Source organism: Alnus glutinosa, chromosome 8 (genome assembly GCF_958979055.1).
Source record: "Alnus glutinosa chromosome 8, dhAlnGlut1.1, whole genome shotgun sequence".
Classification (NCBI taxonomy): Eukaryota; Viridiplantae; Streptophyta; class Magnoliopsida; order Fagales; family Betulaceae; genus Alnus; species Alnus glutinosa.
In genome coordinates, this window is record NC_084893.1 from 2,487,947 (window position 1) to 2,506,950 (window position 19,004).

Genomic DNA, 19,004 nt, shown 5'->3' on the forward strand with positions numbered 1-19,004 from the left:
TCCTAGCCGAGACCAAGAAGAAAACTCTTGGATCAGTCCTAGCCGAGAGTCCCGGATCAGTCCTAGCCGAGAGCAAGAAGAAAGGGGGGTCGGATTTAACCCTCGGTTTTTGCAGGTTTTTCAGGAGTTAGCCATTCCAAGAGACAGGGAGAAAACCCTAAGGAAAAACAAGAAAGTAATGGGGGGTAAGATTTAACCCTCAGGTTTTGCAGGTTAGCAGGTTTTCAGAAGGAGACAAAGATCGGGTTTCCTTAGACATGGAATTCCCATTATTCAAGCAAGCTTCGGATAAGGGAATTGGGGGGTAACTGTTGGGGATAAAATCCCACTCAACCCGATCCAAAGAGGAGATTCAAAAGTCAAATAGGTCCAAACAGATAAGAATAATGATCGGATAAGAATAATGATCATATCAGAAGTCTAAGAAGATATCCAATTAGAAGTCTAGTAAAGGATTAAAGTCCAATTAGAACTCGGACAGCAGTTCTAAATCAACAAGGAGCAGGAGTCCTAATCCAGGTTTGACTCCACCTCTATGCCTATAAATAGGCCCATACCCCAGGTATAAACTAAGTCTCAGAGTTTTTATGCATAGCGCATTATTTTCTCACAGAAGCTAACTTAGGCATCGGAGCGGGACCCCCGGAAGGGTCCCTAGGTTTTGTTGTTTTGCAGGGTTATTGAGAAGCGTGAAGAACATCAAAGGAACGTGCAGATTCATACCATACCGGAAACTGTACCAACATTAGGGAAGAAATATAGGGAAATGAAAGGAGAAATTGAAATGGAATTGATCTTCAGGAAAACACCTGTGACACAATCCATGCATGTTCGTCAAGTAATCTATGAGTTCGATTGTGTCAATAATATCAAATAATGTGGTGTTTTCTTCTCTCTCTCTCGCTCTTCTTTCTTTCTTTCTTTTTTTTCTTTTTTTTTTTTTTTTCTGTTTTTGTGTTTCTACTCCGACGTATCATTTTCTTATTGGAGAGCACAAACAAGGTGTTTATACACGATCCCAATAGAAGTTATTCTCTTATTGCTTATATATTATTGTTTCTATTTAGTTTTCGAAATTCTACAAACATTCAATGTTATCTCTGTCTAACCTTATAATTATATATTTTTTTTTTTATAAGTCTATCCTTATAATAATTATTCCTTAATATATATGATATGATATATGTGTTTTATACTCGTATATTTGGATTGAGATGGCGTTCAATACCTATAATATGAGCCGTTTAATTTAAATAAATAGCCTAGATTCTGCTATTTCATTTAAAATATTAAAAACTTAAATTTTTTTTCGTTTAAGCAACCACCGACTTTTATCTTTACCGTGACTATTGGCACTGCCAACCTCACTGCCGTATGGCCACTACCAATCTCCCATCATCACCACCATCAAGAGTGGTCAGCCGCCCCTTCGACAGCTTTGGGTATCCAAACCACCCATTTTGGCCCAAATTAGAGCTTCAAGAGGATAAGAATGAAATTGAAGACTTGTTAAAACTGCATGCATTAAAGTGAAACAATATTCTAACAAGTAGTTTAGAAACCACAACCATATTTTCACCGTACATGAGTCACATGCATTTTAGCCAAATGAAGAACAACCACCTTATGGGAAAACATAGAGGGGTATAGCTTATACCTAATTGACTGATTCTACAATTACAATTAAGATAAGGTCAAACACTTCCTCTATCTTCGGCCCCAAACAGGGTCTATTGAAATCTTTAGAGGGAGCTCATAGATTGGGGACTAGATTTGCACATTGCCATTTATTTTGTCTGCATAGGAAGCCTACCTCAGTTTGGCTTGTCTCCGGTTATAAAAAACAGAAAAAGCATTGAAGATTCCCCAGTGGAAAAATAAATGAAGATTGTATCTAGTAAAAAAAAATAACTAGAATTCTTTCTTAATTTTGCAATCTTAACCCTTTTGGGAGTCCGTTTAATATACTATTGTTCTCTCTATAGTTGGGTTAGATAATGCATGATTGTAACATGATCAGGGCCTACATGATGCAATGAGTAGATAAACACATAGTGGGACCTTAAACACAAACAAAAAAGCCGAAAAACATTCGTATAAATTAAAATTTTGAAAATTACGAAAAATAAATAGAAAATGGCATTTTGATAGATCAAAAGAGCTCCGAGGGCATTTTTGGCATTGCAGGTATCAGGCCTGCTCAGCCCCTTTCAAAAATACCCCCCTACTCTCTGTTTGTCATATAAAATATAAAATTACAAATCCTTGGTCCTGTGAATCCTAAAAGCTAGGGCCTCAGATGCAAAAAAAAAAAAGAAGAAAAAAAATTTACAGAGGCTGCTGAAAAGTGGCATCACCTCCACTCCCAGCCACTCCAGCTTCATCTGTAGTTGCAGAGTTGCCATAGGAAGGAAGCTGATCAACTCCAGGCATGGGCAAAGAAGCTGGGAGTATAGGATGGTTAAATCTACAAGCTGGCCCATACTTGCAAATGCCATAGCGACTGTAATGTGAACAGATACTCTGATCCTGGAAACAAGATCATGAGAGGAACTAATCAGGCATGCAAAGTATGTGAGAAACTTTCCAGAAGAGGCAACTACTGATAAGTTAAGTAAAATAAAACCCTCCACTTCAGTTGGTATTTTTTCACGAAAAGCAAACATGAGATAACAATAAAAACAAAAATGTAATCGCAGAAATCGGCTCCGTGAACCAACGGTTCCTATCAGTGTGTGAAACATGGAATCACTTTCGGTCCAATCATAGCATCGCCAGTCAACGCTGTTAAAGCTATCGGTGACGTGGCATCAGACCCTCAGAAGAAACGACTACTGAAAATGATATGGGAAACTTCTTATTGTTTTTTTAAAATCATAGAATCTTTTAGCAATGGTCTATCAATTGGTTTCCGCTCAGAGAGAGAGAGAGAGAGAGAGATTGAACTTTCTGTGAGCACAGCCTAGAAGAATACTTACAGGTCTCAGAGGAAGGCCCTTGTCGCTGAGAGCACATGGGGGTGACCTCGCTGCCCGATCCTTGGGGTGGTGATATTTGCAATTAGATTTAAACTTACAATCCCCAGTTTTTAAGTAATAACTGCACTCAGGTTGGCCAGGTCGTTCTGGATATTCATCTACCTGAACCTGCTGATGATGATGTGTAAAGACATTGGTTTCAGTTGCTGCTGGGTTCATGACAAATGGGGCAGGCGGATGCATACTCCTTTCTGATGGATATACAGGAACCTTAACAATTGACAAACAAATAAATTAATGGGATACGCTTAGTATATCTCATCAACCTTTCTTTCTAATCAATTACCTAGCCAAAAAACAAAAACAAAAAAGATGGGAAATGGGAAAAGCAATATTTAGGGAGTAACCAAGCCAGAAGGCACAAAGCATAAACCAGGCATAAATAGATAAAAACAGTATGTTGCACGTGTTCCCAGGGGTGAAGAAAGTGCCTGACTGGGAACAGCAGTAGATATGCCGATCTTTTGAAAACAGAACAGTAAAAACACAGTTTATTATTTTTCCTCATCGAGCTTTAACATTCTTGAGTAATAAGGCATTTAAACCCCTGATAAATTCCTTATTTTAGAATATAATAACACTTATTTATCCCTTCCAGCTACCAGAATGCTATCCCCCGTCAACCCCAAGTTCAACCACTAATTTCAAGAATCAGACTGAGGGAAAAAAAACTGTGGCATTGAATTTTAAAAAAAAAAAATTGTAAATACCCTCCATGTCTGAGCTCACTTTTCATGATTGTGACTTGCGAGATGCCCATAGGGCAGGGTCTCAATAGAGAACTGGTGTTGAGTCACTTGAGGAATTTGCTCAATGAATATGTTTGACTGCTTTGTGTCATACATATCACCCATATACATTATTTAAACACTTCTTTTACTTGTGCAATCTTCTTCTTTAAAAAAAGAAAAAGAAAAAGAGCTATTTCTAAATTATTATCTGAACCAACAGCCTGTAATCAGGTAACTTTACTTTAAGGTAACAAATAGGGATGATAATCTACTAGTTCTATGCAGAGACATCATCAATAAAACAAATTACTTGTACTCTTGTCCAAAGAACCAGGATGTTACATAAAATTTACCCGGAAAACAAAAAATTCTTGCCAGGTAAAAGTGATTATATTTACTCAGAATAAAAGTACCTGATACCCATTCCAATCCCGATTATGGGGAGGAACCACAGATGCAGGTGGGAGCACCATTGGCACAAAGGGAGCAGTTTCATTCAATGTATGCGAAGACCAAGATGCAATAGATGATGGGGAAGCACCTAATGGAGCAGATCCACCATTACCATATCCTGAAGGGGTGTCACTCCCTCCCACAACTGTAGGGTCGGGATGATTAAACCTGCAGTTTGCTCCATACTTGCAGGAGCCAGTACGCATGTAATAGGGGCACTCTTTCTCTCCCTGTGATGAATTAAAGCGTTATTGATTTATCAGAATAACTGCTCCGACAAACCATGGAAAGAGACTAAAGCTAATCTTTATAAAATTTTGAGCTAGAGAAATGACTGAGTAATACCAGTCGGATTGGCAAGCCCAAAAAGTTAAGCTCTAGAATTGTGGTTCCTGAAGTTTTGCCTCTTGTGTGATTGTATCTACAATCTTTTCCGTACTTACACCCCCCTGACCTCAAGTGATACTGAAGAAGCTCCATATAAGAATTATGAGACCACAAAAACCATTGTTAGTACATCATGCACATTGCACGCAGTTAAACAAATGGTAGACAAGGGAGTGTAAATGTAGAAAAAGTCGCCTAGAACATATTTGTAGGATATGTTACTCTTTCGAAAGGAGTAAGTACTTTCACAACAAATCCAATAGTAAGCGGCTAAATAGTCACTTCAAATTTATTATCTCACACAAGGTGATATAAAAAACTAACATGGACAACACAACACATTGTAGGGATGAGAGGTGTTTCTTACAGAAACTATAATTACTGCTTTCCCTTTTCTTTTTTAGTTTTTAGTAAGTACAGAATCTTTATTAAGTTCTCACCAAGTACTGAAGATAAATATGATATTCATGTATTGTTAGAAAAAAGATTAAAGAATCACCAGGCCAAGCCCAGGTGGGGGGGAACTGTTTTTGTTTACAGAATACATTATCTTTGGGAAATGGGCAACAGCAGTCATAAGAATCCCAAATAACTATCAATAGAAGTGAATGACAACATGTGATTCCACAAAAAAGGATAATTTATTGAACGAAACTACCTCTACTTTTCTTACAACACTTTCCTCGCAACAGCACAATGCCAATGGAAACTGAATGAAGAATTTTAAGCAATAGAGCTAATTGAGAAAATTGATGAAAGTTCATCGCATATATTCAGGTAATTAAATAATCTACATGAGAGAAACATATGAAAACTATTGCTAGCTAGCAATGGTCAATGCTCCTAATATCGATATATTACATCCATATGAGCTACAAACAAGCATCCGCTTACCTATCAAAAAAAAAAAAAATTTGAGCTACGAACAAGCATTAAAACTGATATTCTAATCAGACGTTTCAAGGGGTTTCATTAAAAGATGGATGTATCTTCATGACCGCAATGGACTTTAATTATCAAGAACTAGAAAATTTTCTATATTGGACTGCCCTTGGGCGTTATATCAAATAGTAAAGACTAAGGTGCTTTTAAAATTTCCTACAGTGAAATGTAACCATACTATAAACCCAAACTACAAGTGTGGCATGAATTTAAACTTTGACCCATCACAATGCTACATATAAGATGCGATCTTGACTCTTGACACACATCAGCAACATCATCGACATCAAGGGTTCACAAAATAAATTTCACTCCCAATTAGTGTTTCCAAAAGTACGAATTGAACCCAAAGACCCACCACTCCCTTATAGATGCCTCAAGTCTTTAGACACTACGCTAGGACCCCATGGGCAATGCCCAAATTAATTGAACCAGGCATGATTCAAACTATCTAGAGTCAGGTGCAATATTCATGAATAAAAGTTATATTTCCATCTGTCAGCTCTATCTTGGGCCTTATAATCAATGCACACATATCCAAAAACAATTCTAAGAAAATTCATGAAAGATGCCATGCATGTCAATTAAAAACAATTCCTGTTAAAACCATATCTTGCAAATTTGTTTGTCGAAGACCATAACAACAATAATAAGAACCTTGCACTCTGTCTGGCCTGGCCTCTCTGTGGAATCTTCCCTTTCCTTCACCTTCTCCTTGACAGCCTTCAAATTGATAAAATTAAAACCCCGAAGGACAAAAAAGTTAGCATGACAGAAAATTCCAATCATACAAGGCCAACAATTGACTCTTGAAAGCAAAACACCGAAAGTGCAGCCATTAATTTTGACAGATAGATTCGCCATCCATTGGAAAACAAAAATACTCATCTACTAATGAAACATAACTAAAGTAGGAAAAATAGGACTCCCTAAAAGGAAAAAAAAAATTACATAAAAAATTTTCAGAAACTAGTTCGCATCAAAACAAACAAAGCTATAAAACTCAACCAACCACAATCCATCATATCCCTACAACACCACCACTTCCCCTCCAGTGCAAAATACTATTTATCCTCTCAAATATTAATCTCCAAACCCAGAACATTCCTCCCACAAAATCCCCACAAGCAGAGACTTTTCCATATCCACAACACACACTCAGCGTCTCCTTTTCTGAAACAATAATCTAACCAAATACATGCATGTATATACATGAATTAAAGTACAAAAAAGCACGCACACACGCATGATCATACATACAATTACCTGGTTTTTCCTTCTAACAGGGTGATTGAATTTGCAATTGGATGCAAACTTGCACGTCCCAGTCTTGAGATAAAAGGCACAATCTTCGGCCTCAGGCCGCACTGGGTACTGATACTGATGCCTCTTGGCATTGGCATTGGCATTGGCATTACCATTATCATTTCTCTCACCACTTTCCTCCACCTCCACATCCGGGACACCTGGGATTGTAAGAACCTCCTCCACCACCACCTTCTCAATCTCAATCTCATTCCCATTCACATTCACATTCCAATCGTCCCATCCGCTCTCGCCGCCCTTCTCTTCTTCCCAATTCGAATCCCCCTTCTCTTTCTCAACCCATTGTTCTTGTTCAACCTCTTTCAAATCCCAGTTCCCATCTTTCTCAGCCTCTTCCTTCGATACAGTTTCCGATTCCTCTTTCAAATCCAGTTTCTGAAGCTCTTCGTGGAGGGCCACGGTGTGATCCTCTGCCGTACGGTTGGGATCATCAGAGGGTGCATGATCGAGATCGGAATTAGGGGAATTTGAAGTCTGAAACTCTAATTCCGAGTTTTCGTTGTTGGGATTTGGGACGCAGGTTGATTCAGAGGCCTCCATTCTCCCTCCACATTTCAAACCCTAATTTCGCAGAGAAAAGGGAAAGGACGAGCTTTAGAGAAAGAGAAATAAATGGTATGTGCGAAAACCCGTAAAGGTCAGACTTTTTGGTGCCATATAGTAAGTATACGTTAAGCTACAGCCTACATTCGTATGTATACGCTAAGCTACATTCGTACGTGGGGATAACGTATATACATGGCTGCTGCTGGATAAAATGTTAAAATGTTAAAAGCTTTATATTATTATTTTTACTATTATTATTATTTTTTTTTTTTAAATCATTTTTACTATTATTTTAATTGTTACTATGGTCTTTTTAGATTTATTTTTTATTTTTTAAAAAATATATATATATCATCCTCAAACTATTACTTAATTGTTAATGTCCCCCACAAATTATAAATAGTGTCAATGTCCCCCTCATACTATTAAATTGTATTCTCATTTTGTTTTTTCTCTTAATTTCTCGATTAGTGATTTGAATCCCCTTAATTTCTTTTTCCTGATTCTTTTTCTTTCAGTTGTGTTTTTTGTTTCGATTTGTTTTGTTTTGTTAGTGTTATTTGCTTAGGAAAAAAATAAAAAATAAAACCCTGAACCTCTCGTTGAGTACAAGATCGTTGGTAAATCTTTTTTTTTTTTTTTTTTTTACATGTCCATAGAAGGAGGAAAGGGGGAATTCGAACTAATGACCTCCGCTTCATGAGGCGTGGTCTCCAGCCGATTGAACTACCCATTAGAGACCGGTAAATCTCAAATGCACAAATCCACCCACGAGGTTGTCGTTTAAGGTAAAGCCCAAACATTTAAGGCCAGAGAGATTCAAATCTAACATGTACAGTCTATGTCTCATTGCAACGTCCTTATACCTCTAGACCAATCCATGCGAGTTGTGCATAATCATACTTTATTCACATACTCCCAAATGTCTTCAACAAAGTTAGTTGGGGATTTATTCAAACATGAAAAATGATTATTGTCACTGTACACCCCATTACGAAGGGATTGAGATTCCTACAATTTCTGGTTTAAAGTGCAAGATATTATAGACAGCTGTGAAAAGCTCTCGACGAAGGTCTCTCACAATTTCTTTCCCGAATTGTTAGAATGTTATGATCCAAAGTATCTCACATGACTTAAATACAATTGTAAGAATGATATAAGTTCTTGGACATTCTCCCCTTACAAGCCACTTTCAAGGATGAGTTATATATGAAGTTTGTATCATTTGGTTTCAGATACAGTCCCACATTACGAGTTCGAATTAAGAAAGAGACGACCTATAATTTAAAGTGAGTCGTCGTGGACGTCGGTTTCGAAATGTGAAAGTATGTTATGATTCTAAGTATCTCACAAGGCTTGAGTGCAATCTTAACCATATGTATATAAGCTATTAGACACCCTTCTCTTGCAAGTCATGATTTTTAAGGGTAAATTATATCTGAAATTTGTAACACAAAATCCTCAATTATTAGGGATCCTGATCCCATTACGAGGACATAAACAAAAAATGAGCATGATACTATTCTATTCTAGCAACACATCAGCAGAGCTTAGGAAACTAATTGCCAGCCTTGCAAGTCCTAATTTTTAAGAATAAATTCTACATGAAGTTTTTGTCACAAAATCTTCAATTATTGGAGATCCCAATCCCATCACGAGAACATAACAAAAAATGAGCATAGTACTACTCATATTCTGGCAACACATCAGCAGAGCCTAGGAACCTAACTGCCAAAAAGGATGGCCATCGAAGGAGTGCGTACGGTTGCAGTGCTTAAAGCGTCTAGCTGCGGTGGCTTCATCAGTCACTGACCGAAGTAATGAATCCACAAAATCAGACCATCACCATAGAGTGTTCTTTTTCAACACAGTTGACTATGTTGTTATGGTTAGCAGGATTAGCATGTGAGATTCATTGGATAAGAATTGTTGAGCATCCAAGCAATTGCTCAGGTGGCAGTAAACAACTGGGTCCAATGAAGACCCCAGGCAAGCATAATTAACAGTTGCTCTGAATGGCAATTGCAGAGAAAACCTAACCCTATGTTGAAACCTAGCCCTAACCCTGTCAATTGAACAACATATTAACTAGCAATGAAAAATTACATTCCTCTTCCATTAAAATCACCCCCTTCCCTTCTTTGCTGAATGCCCGGTCTTCCGCTTGTGGCGACTGAAATCTGACACAAACCGGAATGTCTGCCCACAGCCTGGCTCCGCACAGACATAGGGACGAGCACCTGTGTGAACCCTAATGTGTTCAGTTCGAGCCCATGCCCACTTGAATGTCATCTTGCAGCCCTTCCAAGGGCACTTAAGAGGACGGTCATCCAGATGAACTCGCCGGTGCTGCACCAGATATTTATGCGAGAAGAACTTTTTCCCACAGCCCTTCACTGGACAGACGTTTCTTTTATGCAAGGTGAGCTCTTGTTTTGAGCCAAAACTCATGGTGCAGCCCTCAACATCACACAGGAATTCTACTTCCTCATCCGCCACTTTTGGATCATAGTGTCCAGCTGAAGCCTTCACAGCAGAAGCATTCTTCTTAACTTTTTTCCTACTAGTTTGCTGCTTCTCATTTGGTTTGGCTTCAGACTCTTTTGGGGGCTTTGGGGTTCTCTTCCTAAGGCGTGTGCTAGGTCCACCTTCCGGGTCCTCTTCAATATATAAACCAAACCGGCTAGCATTCTGTTCAGATTGATTATTCCGAAGCCGGGGAGTTCGTTGTTTAATTTGTTGAGGGGTAGCTTTTTTCATAACCCGACGGGTCACCTGTTTTGTAGCCTGAGAAGTCCCGTGTTTCACATGCCGAGCAGTCTCTTTCTTCATTTGCTGACAGATCTCTGGTTTCATTCTCTTGCTGCGAAGAATCCTCCTATGCTGATGATGAGAATTATCATCCAGTGAAATATTCGAGACTGCATCTTCTCTCTCAATCCCTTTGGCTTGCTTGATTTTAGGAAGCCTCCGATGCTGCAGATGTGAATTATCCCCAAGGGAATCATCTGAAACTGCATCTTCTCTCTCAATCCCTTTGGCTTGCTTGATTTTAGGAAGCCTCCGATGCTGCAGATGTGAATTATCCCCAAGGGAATCATCTGAAACTGCATCTTCTCTCTCAATGCGTTTGGCTTGCTTGATTTTTGGAAGCCTCTGGTGCTGCTGATGTGAATTATCCCCAAGGGAATCATCTGAAACTGCATCTTCTCTCTCAATGCATTTGGCTTGATTCCTTCTAGGAACTCTCCTAATCTGCTGATGAGAATTATCCTCCCGTGAATCATCGGAAGATGCTTCTCTCCCAATCTTGCTTTTAGCAATCCTCCTATTATGCTGATGAGAATTATTCCCTGGTGAACCGTCTGAATTTGCATCTTCTCTCTCTAAATATTTGGGTTGCTTGCCTCTAAGAATCCTCCTATGCCGCAGATGAGAATTATCCTCCAGTGAATCATCTGAAACTGCATCTTCTCTCTCATCAAAAAAGGCTTCCTTGCTTTTAGAAGTCCTCTTATGTAGCTGATGAGAATTATTCTCCGATGAATCGTCTGAAACTGCATTGTCTCTATCTATAGATTTGGCAGGCTTGCCTCTAAGGGTCCTGCTATGCTGCCGCTGAGAAGTATCTTCCACAGAATAATCTGAAACTGCATCTTCTCTATCAATACATTTGGCTTTTTTGGTAGACCCACTTTCTACTGTCATCTTTCTCTTCCTACGATATTTTCTGATAATCGTGGTGGCTTCACTTTTAACTGCTGTACTTTCTGTTTTTCTCTCAATCTTCGCATCTGGCATTGTCCAAGTTTGGAAGCTTCTGTCTTCTTCTTCTTCTTCATCATCGGGATCCCCTTTTGCCAAAAAGGGATGAACCTGATGTGACATCCAGACTTTCCCACACCATTGCCCTGCCACTACTTTTTTCTGCCTGCCAGACCTCCTCCTTCTGTAGACACTAGCTTTTCTAGGCGAGCTAGCTGGAGAACTACGGCCAAATGCATTATAAATAACAAAATTGTAAGGCATCTGCTTACTATAAAGAGTAGAGCCACTAAGGTTGGCACTGTAAAAGAGATTGATTCCAAGCTTTACAGCCCAATCCCCATTGCCAGGAATTGCTTCCTGACTATCCAGAGCTGACCGGATCCTGTCCTCATCCTCTTTGGTGGCACTTCTGAATGTGATATCATTCGAGGGATAATCAATTCCCAGTTCTTCTGCCAGCAACTTTGCTTCAGCCTCTATCTTGGGATAATCTGAATATGTTATAGATAATGTGGATGATTAGATGGCAGATGATCGCTAAAGAACTATAAGTGGGAAAAACTCATGACATAAATCTTTTCAAGGCCACAAGACATGCAGATAAAAAACCGATTTGGTTGAAGTGGCTGATAAATACCACCGATAGTAATATATAAATCTAAACACATATGTGTGTGTGTGTGTGTGTGTATATATATATATATATATATATATATATATATATATACAATGAAGCTATTGATGCAAGTCCACAGCAGAAGAAATCCAATGTGAAATCTATGATATGGTAAAGGACTCCATTGACCATGCAAAAGAGATTACGATATAATAACCTAGTACGGATGCATCTCTTCAATCTTGGAGCAGCTTGTTTATTTGAAAAAAAATAAATATAGCATATCACTGTGTGAAATTATATATTTACCATACTAAACCTTTTCATATTTCCTATACTAACTAATTTGATCTTATTAAAGAAAACTAATTTGATCTCAGCGCTCACTTCCCAAAATAAACCTAATCTTTCATCTCTATTTTTTCTTGGCTTTGGCTGCTCACTACTATATAAGGTTAAATCCGAAACTTAAAAATCTGGGAAGGAAAATTACGAAAACCAAGGGGAAAACGTCATATTATGTATGAAAAATTGTTAGAGCATGCACCTGGATGACAAAGGAGCAATATATGTACTCCTCCTATAGCACGAAGTTGCTGCTCTACTTCTATGGCATGCTCAAGACAGAAGACATGCATTCTAGAAGAGTCTTCATCAGATCTTGGAGCCAATGACATATTTGCATTCTCTGTTGGTGCAATTGGCTTGCCAAACTTCGTTTTCTCAGTATCATGGGCATCTGGAGAACAATCTGATGATATATGGGATACTGTCATTGGATCACTTAATATACCCTCCAATCCATTTGACTTTGAGGAAGTACGATCATCACTTCTAAACTCAACAGAGCAGTCAGAAGTTCGATGACTTCCATTCTTGAGAACTCCAGTTGCACCATGGGGGCAATCTTGCATGGGAGGCGAACCAGAATTATCATGTCGATATATACTTTCTGATGAAACATTTATCAATTTAGTTTCATCAGCACATGTAGGAAAATCTGGTTCACCCTGATCCTCCTCAGAGTCAGATGAATTTCCATAAGTCGAAGCTAATAGGCCAAGAGCAGTAGTGTCTCTCTGTGATTCAGTATTAGAAACCACTTCATGACTTTGATCTGCCATCTCAATTTGGTAATCGACAGATTGAACAGGGACATCATATAAACCATCTGGGGCACTTTTCTCCATCCGTTCTGCATTTGGAAAAAATATATATATATTTATAAATATTCCGGTTAAATCAGCACTTGTTTCAAACGCTTAAGCTGGAAATAAATGATGAATTTAATCATTTAATTATATTCTAACACTCCCCCCCCCCCCCCCCCCCCCATTCTCTCTCTCTTTCTCTCTCTCTCTCTCTCGTGTAAGCTCAAACACCCTTTAATAAGTGAGACCAACACATGAAACATTTAACTGAAATGGAAGGTTAATTACGGAGTCAGGGTTTGAACACAAGACTACTGCTTTGATATTATGTTAAATCACCACTTAATGTAAAAGCTAAAGTTGATAAGAAATGATAATATTTTTTTGATGAGTAATTCAATATCATTAAAAAGTGGAGCGCAACCCTAGTATAGAGGAAGTATACAAGAGAACCCCATAATCAGGAGAATATGAAATGGTAAATTTAATCATTTAATTATATTATTCAAACAATTCCAAAAAGAATCTCCATTGAGGAAAACTTGAACAGTATAAAGAAAACCTATGCACAATAAAATGAAAGAATTATTTGCAAGCTATAGGTAAAATTTAGTCACTAGGATAATCATACTGAGTTTTAGATATTATTAGAACAAGGAATCCGTACAACATTATAAATAGTTGCATCCAAAGTAGGAATGCACCTTTACTAAACTAAGTAAACAAAAAGTAATTTGTTTGGCAATAGCTATACAGCCTGGACAGAGAAAAATTTTATAATTTAAATCATAATAAACAATATCGGAGGATCACTTCTCCACTAGTCATTAGTATGAGAGATTTGAAGACCTATTCTGAGTTGTCCCGACTTCTATTAGTTAAAAAAGAAATTCCATATCAATCCTCACATAAGTATAGATTTACAACCATCATCTTTGCACTAACACAACTATATTTGTTCTGCATTAACATGACAAATAATCATCATTGGTTTTCCACCCAAATACTTCAATCTTCTTCTCTGCCCCTGCAATGAAACACAACTGTTTCATTGGTTTAAAAGTTAATAGGAAAAAAAAAAAAGTAAATTTGCTCCTCTCTACATGAATGCTACAAGGCTTAATTTGAAAAATGAAATCTATTTGCTTCTCTCTACAGGAATGGTGTCCCCACCCCCCCCCCCCCCCCCACCCAAAAAAAAAAAAAAAAATTGAGAAAACAGGATGCAGACCAGAGCTGAGATTAAGCAACACAAGAAAGTTCAACCTAACAAGCCCCAAAAGAAAAGAAAAGTGAACAAAAAATTATTCTAACAAAAAGAATGACACGAGTGAAAGTAGAAAAACAATGACACATGAGAGAAAACTCAACCCACCAAAACCCACTACACGCTAGCTTAGACTGTTCATTAGTATACAACACATTACACAAAGGTGATTTCTCCTGGCTACTCAAGGGAGTGCCTCAACATATTTACTCCTCTAGAACAATTGAAATCACTTGCCACCAAACTTATTGCAGTACATGATGAATGGAGGTTGCTACAGTTATTTTAATCAAAGAGAAAAGAAATGAAGGCCCATGCTCCAATGTAAAGGCCTTGGGGCTGGGGCATGGAGATATGAAGAGAAAGACAATGACGGTTGGAGATCAGGCTCAACCAACAAGAAAGAGTGATTAGAATAGGCTGGCAACAATCACACTGAAAAAAGAATAAAATAATGAAGGATCTAAAGCCCTGAACATCTCACCCGAAAGGCACGTGGAGAGCTTGGTGGTCCTCCCGGGGCAGCAATTGATCTTAGCCTCTGTTTTCAAACTTTGGGGGTCTCACACGAGGGGAATGTGAAGGACTTTTTAGACTTCATGGCTCTAATTGATGTGGAGCATCGTCTAGAGGCTCTAGTCTCCACTCTTAAGTTTAAAGGGAGTCGTGAAGTGAAGAACCTAGAGTGCACAATTAATTATGATGCCAGGGGTTTTGGTTCTAGCCGGGGCAAGGCAAGAGAGCCTCTGATGTGATGTTTTAGTCTCTGGGTTTTGTGGGCTGGTTTTGTAGGGGACTCTAGGTTTCCTCCTGTTTTTGGGTTTTTCAGGTGTTTTTCCTCCCTCCCATCTCTCTCCTGTTTTGGTTTCTTCTTTGTATACTTCTCTGTATGCTTGGGGGTGCCTTTTACGCTTTTTATAAAATTCTCTACTTACTTATCAAAAAAAAATAGATGCCATATCCAGAAACAGAAAATCTCTACTTGACCACAATATAAGATCATATAATGAAGGCAGGTTTCCAAGAGAAGAGTTTTTTTTAGAAACCTACCTGTACCAATATCCTGATCAGAAGTAATTGCACTGCCGTTAGCAATGTTAAACCCATCACCAGCTACTCTAGAACCAACAACCCAATCATTAAAGAAGCTAAAATCAGCTGACATGAGGTGTCTAGAAGTTGGTTCTCTCGGTTGAATGATGGCAACACAAGCAAAGCTTAGAATTCCACATGTGACACATGAAAATAGTCTCTGATCTGACAACCCATCGCTTTGAATTGTGTTCTCTCTTTCACTGTCTGTATTCAGTGTCTTGGAATTTGAGGAGCACATGTTATTAAATCTACTCAATGAGGATATTCTGTTCCTCTCATACAAAGAGCCAAAATTTCCTTTCACTGGAAGGGAACCTTTCACTTGCCCAATTCCCCGGTTCCTGTCTCGCACAAGATCATCAGAAACTACACTTGAGGATTTCATTTTCATCACTTCCCCAGAACTGCATAAACCAGAGGCCAAGCTGGTGTTTACTCTTAACTGGGATCCAACACGTAATTTTGAACAAACGGATATGTCAAAAGAACTTTGAGGAAGCAGTACAACTGAAGATCCGTTTCCAAGAATGCGAAGCAGGTCATTATTCTGTACAACGTTCTGTACAAATAGCTCTTTAACCACTGTTTCTCCTTCACCCTTTTTCTTATCTTTTAGTCGAGAACTTCGTGGTTCAGCACTGATGCTCGCAGGTATTCTGCATGGAGAAAATAAAAATTCAGGGGGTCTATAAAACATGTAAACTACTTATTTTTCAAACATTGTACTTCTGGTATCTCACAATACACTTTTGGAAGACTTAGTGGCACATTGGAGAATTTTCACTAGGAACTTATATCCTCTAAAACTACGTGAAAAAAAAATAATACAACAATGAGAGATATGAACAACCCACAGATATAAAAATAAAAAAAAAAATAAAAAATAAAAATGAAGCGATGAAAGCCAAGACAAAGCAATTGTTTATAAATACCAACCAAAAGAAAAAATATAATATGTGTATGTGTGTGTAGGAAGTGTGTCTATGTGAGTGAGTGTAGGAAATGAATACTTCAAGCTCAGCTAATGTCAGCAATAAGATACCTATACAGTAAATGCTTTGATTTCTCCAGTGAAGACAGTAGATTTTATCAGAAATTTGCGTAAAGAATGACACTGCTAGAACAATAGCGACCAAAACTAAATATAAATGGCGGAAGAACAAACCTTGAACATAATGCTAGTGCAAGATCATAAAGTAACTGGAAATGAGACACCATGGGAGGATAATTGATAGAAGCTCTTCTAACAGCAGCATCTTTAGCGACCCTCAACCATTCAGGAGTTGCAATATTAGCTGCCTCCCCACAATTAAATCCTAAATGGCAAAGATCAAAGGGAATAAATAAGTATTCTGATTTAACAACAGCAACAACAACATCATTACAATTCCAAACTCAAATTAACATATTAAAATTGAAAGTTGTCTCACCATGACTGAACCCTGTATGATAGGCTCGTGGGAAAGTGACAACAAATTCCCCAGCATTTTGCACTAACCTGATTTAAAGCAATTTTGAAAGAGTAAGAGATATATAGGTGCATTCATGTCACTACTCAAGATAATGCATGTTACAAGCAAATATAATCAAGGATGTGGTAATTGATGCAAAGAATATCTTCAGGATGTACACAATTATTTACTCCCCGCAGATAGAAGAAAAAATGAGATGAAAATTCATTTATAAGAATCTACTTTCTAAAAGCTTTATTCTCTTTCAACCAGTATTTCAACTTCAACCATCAATCAGGTTGAAGTTGCTTATAATAAGAATCAGACAAAAAGTGATTCCTTAGCCAATAACATCATCAGCTCTGCAAGCCATTAAAAGTGAACCATGCTTCGTATTCAATATAAGGATGCTCATAGAAAGCAAAATCAGAACATTGAGAAGCAGAACAGGACACAAATCAAAAGCTCACCTGCAACATGGAACCCCTGCACTAATAAACACTTCAGGTGACATCACTGTGGTCTTCTCCCCAAGAATAGCAAAAGTAACTGATCAAAGACAAATGAAAATGAGCTTAGTAGAATAAAACAGTGTAGAGAAACATAAAATCACGTAAAATCCCCCCAATTCATCGAAACAAGATGGTTCAATTGCTTAACTCATTATTTAACCAAAACAAACAACATAGTGATCTCTTTGTCGATCCACCTCCTTTCTAAAGTGTTGTTCAGCAGTCATAAACATGGGAATGCCACAACTTCCAATGAAATTCAAACACATTTAGCAACAAAAACAGGGGAGGCCCAATTGGCGAACTCACCAAGAGGGTTGATCTCTCCTCCATAGCCATGAACCCTGACCACCTCCTCGAACGCGACCGCGGCGTCCCTAGGCACGCCGTACCACGTCTTCCCGGCCCCCATGTGCAGGTAATTCAAGCTGTGCAGGTCGTGATCCTCCACGTGCCAAGCGAACCAGCTAAACAACATGGCTACGTACACCATCGGAGACGTGACCCCAGGAATCTCCTCCTTCATGAACCTCAACAGAGACCCATTCGACCGCGATACCCCCCTCATGTTCCACGCGGTCTCGCCAAGGCTCACACCCTCCCACCCCACCTCCCTGCTTTTCTTCGGACTAAACGGCACGAAGGCCGAGCCCGGCATGTCGTTCGCGTACTCCACCGAGAAGGGCTTGTCCACGGTGGCCTTCCAATAAAGGGTCTCGATTTCCAGAGCCGAAGGGTGCGCCCCAGCCCCACCTCTCTTCCCACCACCACCACACTTCTTCAAATAGTTCTTCTCAAAGGCCTTCGCCTTGGCCTCGAACTGCTCGAACGTGTAGTACTCGCCGCTCTGCCACACGGGTCTCTGAACCGGGCGGGGCCTTCTCGGGCAGAACCCGATCTGCTGCTGCCGGGTCGTGAATGTGGGCTCGGACTCTGGGTTCCGCGCCGACAGAGACCGGTTCAGGTTCGCAATTGCGGTCTTCTTCGGCGAGGGCGGCACCGGCGGTACGATTTTGCAGATTCCGTACTTGGAGGCCTCCTTCTCGATCTTGAAAATGTAGGAAATCGGATCTTGGAACTCGGATAGGGTCGGGTGGTACTCCGGAGCCAAAGGTAAGGTTTTGAGCCACGGGAGCACCTCCTGAGCTGCCTCCGAAGCTGCCATTGATAAACCAATACAGGTGGAATTTAGGTCGAGAGAGAGTACTCTTCTGGGTCTCTCATTCAAACCCACCCCCAACCCATATTGGGACTCTCGCAGCGAAAGCTAAGCAGAGAGAAGCTATTCAGATTCCACGCCTCATTTTTTTGCTTCTGTGAGAAAAAATAAATAAATACTAATAAGAATAATAATAATATTAATAAAAATAAAGGAATTTGCTTTCCTCTGTTTTTTTATGTGACAGAGGAGAGGAGGAGGAGATGAATGGTGAAATAAAATGTAGGGGGGCAGGGGAGTGGGACTGTGGGAGTGTGAGTGTGGCCCGTGTGTGGGGGGGTGTGTGTGGAGTAGACATGAAGTGGGGTTTTATTCTGGGTTTGGGCAGCTCCCTGAAAATGACTGTCTTTTCCCAGGGATTTACCGTTGGTGCCATTTTTATTTTTTATTTTTGTTTTTGGTATTTCTCAGTTTTGGATAATAGAGGAGCAGTGATTTTGGTGAGAACCGAGAACCGGTGTGGTGGAGAGCGGTGAAAAATGAAAATTCATTTTTACAGTTT

At 39.2% G+C, this 19,004-nt stretch overlaps 2 protein-coding genes and 1 non-coding gene across 4 annotated transcripts; all 3 read right to left on the reverse strand.

Annotated features, from left to right (window-relative positions):
• Window positions 1-2,126: 2,126 nt before the first annotated feature.
• Window positions 2,127-7,520, reverse strand: LOC133875011 (zinc finger CCCH domain-containing protein 67). Its single transcript, XM_062312977.1, has 6 exons — window positions 6,818-7,520; window positions 6,209-6,274; window positions 4,568-4,687; window positions 4,183-4,452; window positions 2,979-3,248; window positions 2,127-2,529 (listed from the first exon to the last, which is right to left on the reverse strand). The coding sequence occupies exons 1-6, from the start codon at window positions 7,415-7,417 to the stop codon at window positions 2,329-2,331; spliced, it is 1,527 nt and encodes a 508-aa protein (XP_062168961.1). The 5' UTR covers window positions 7,418-7,520; the 3' UTR covers window positions 2,127-2,328.
• Window positions 2,686-2,817, reverse strand: LOC133876614 (small nucleolar RNA snoR2/U65). The gene has a single exon (XR_009901601.1). It is a non-coding gene; the product is annotated as a small nucleolar RNA snoR2/U65 (small nucleolar RNA).
• A 1,792-nt stretch (window positions 7,521-9,312) lies between the features above and the next one.
• LOC133874713 (lysine-specific demethylase REF6) lies at window positions 9,313-18,767 on the reverse strand. Of its 2 annotated transcripts, XM_062312592.1 has the most exons (8): window positions 17,593-18,767; window positions 17,242-17,320; window positions 16,751-16,818; window positions 16,486-16,636; window positions 15,276-15,976; window positions 12,355-13,002; window positions 10,485-11,682; window positions 9,313-10,391 (listed from the first exon to the last, which is right to left on the reverse strand). In XM_062312592.1, the coding sequence occupies exons 1-8, from the start codon at window positions 18,446-18,448 to the stop codon at window positions 9,548-9,550; spliced, it is 4,545 nt and encodes a 1,514-aa protein (XP_062168576.1). In that variant the 5' UTR covers window positions 18,449-18,767; the 3' UTR covers window positions 9,313-9,547. The 2 variants fall into 2 exon arrangements, with proteins under 2 accessions (XP_062168576.1, XP_062168575.1); XM_062312591.1 differs by having other exon boundaries at window positions 9,313-11,682.
• Window positions 18,768-19,004: the final 237 nt, after the last annotated feature.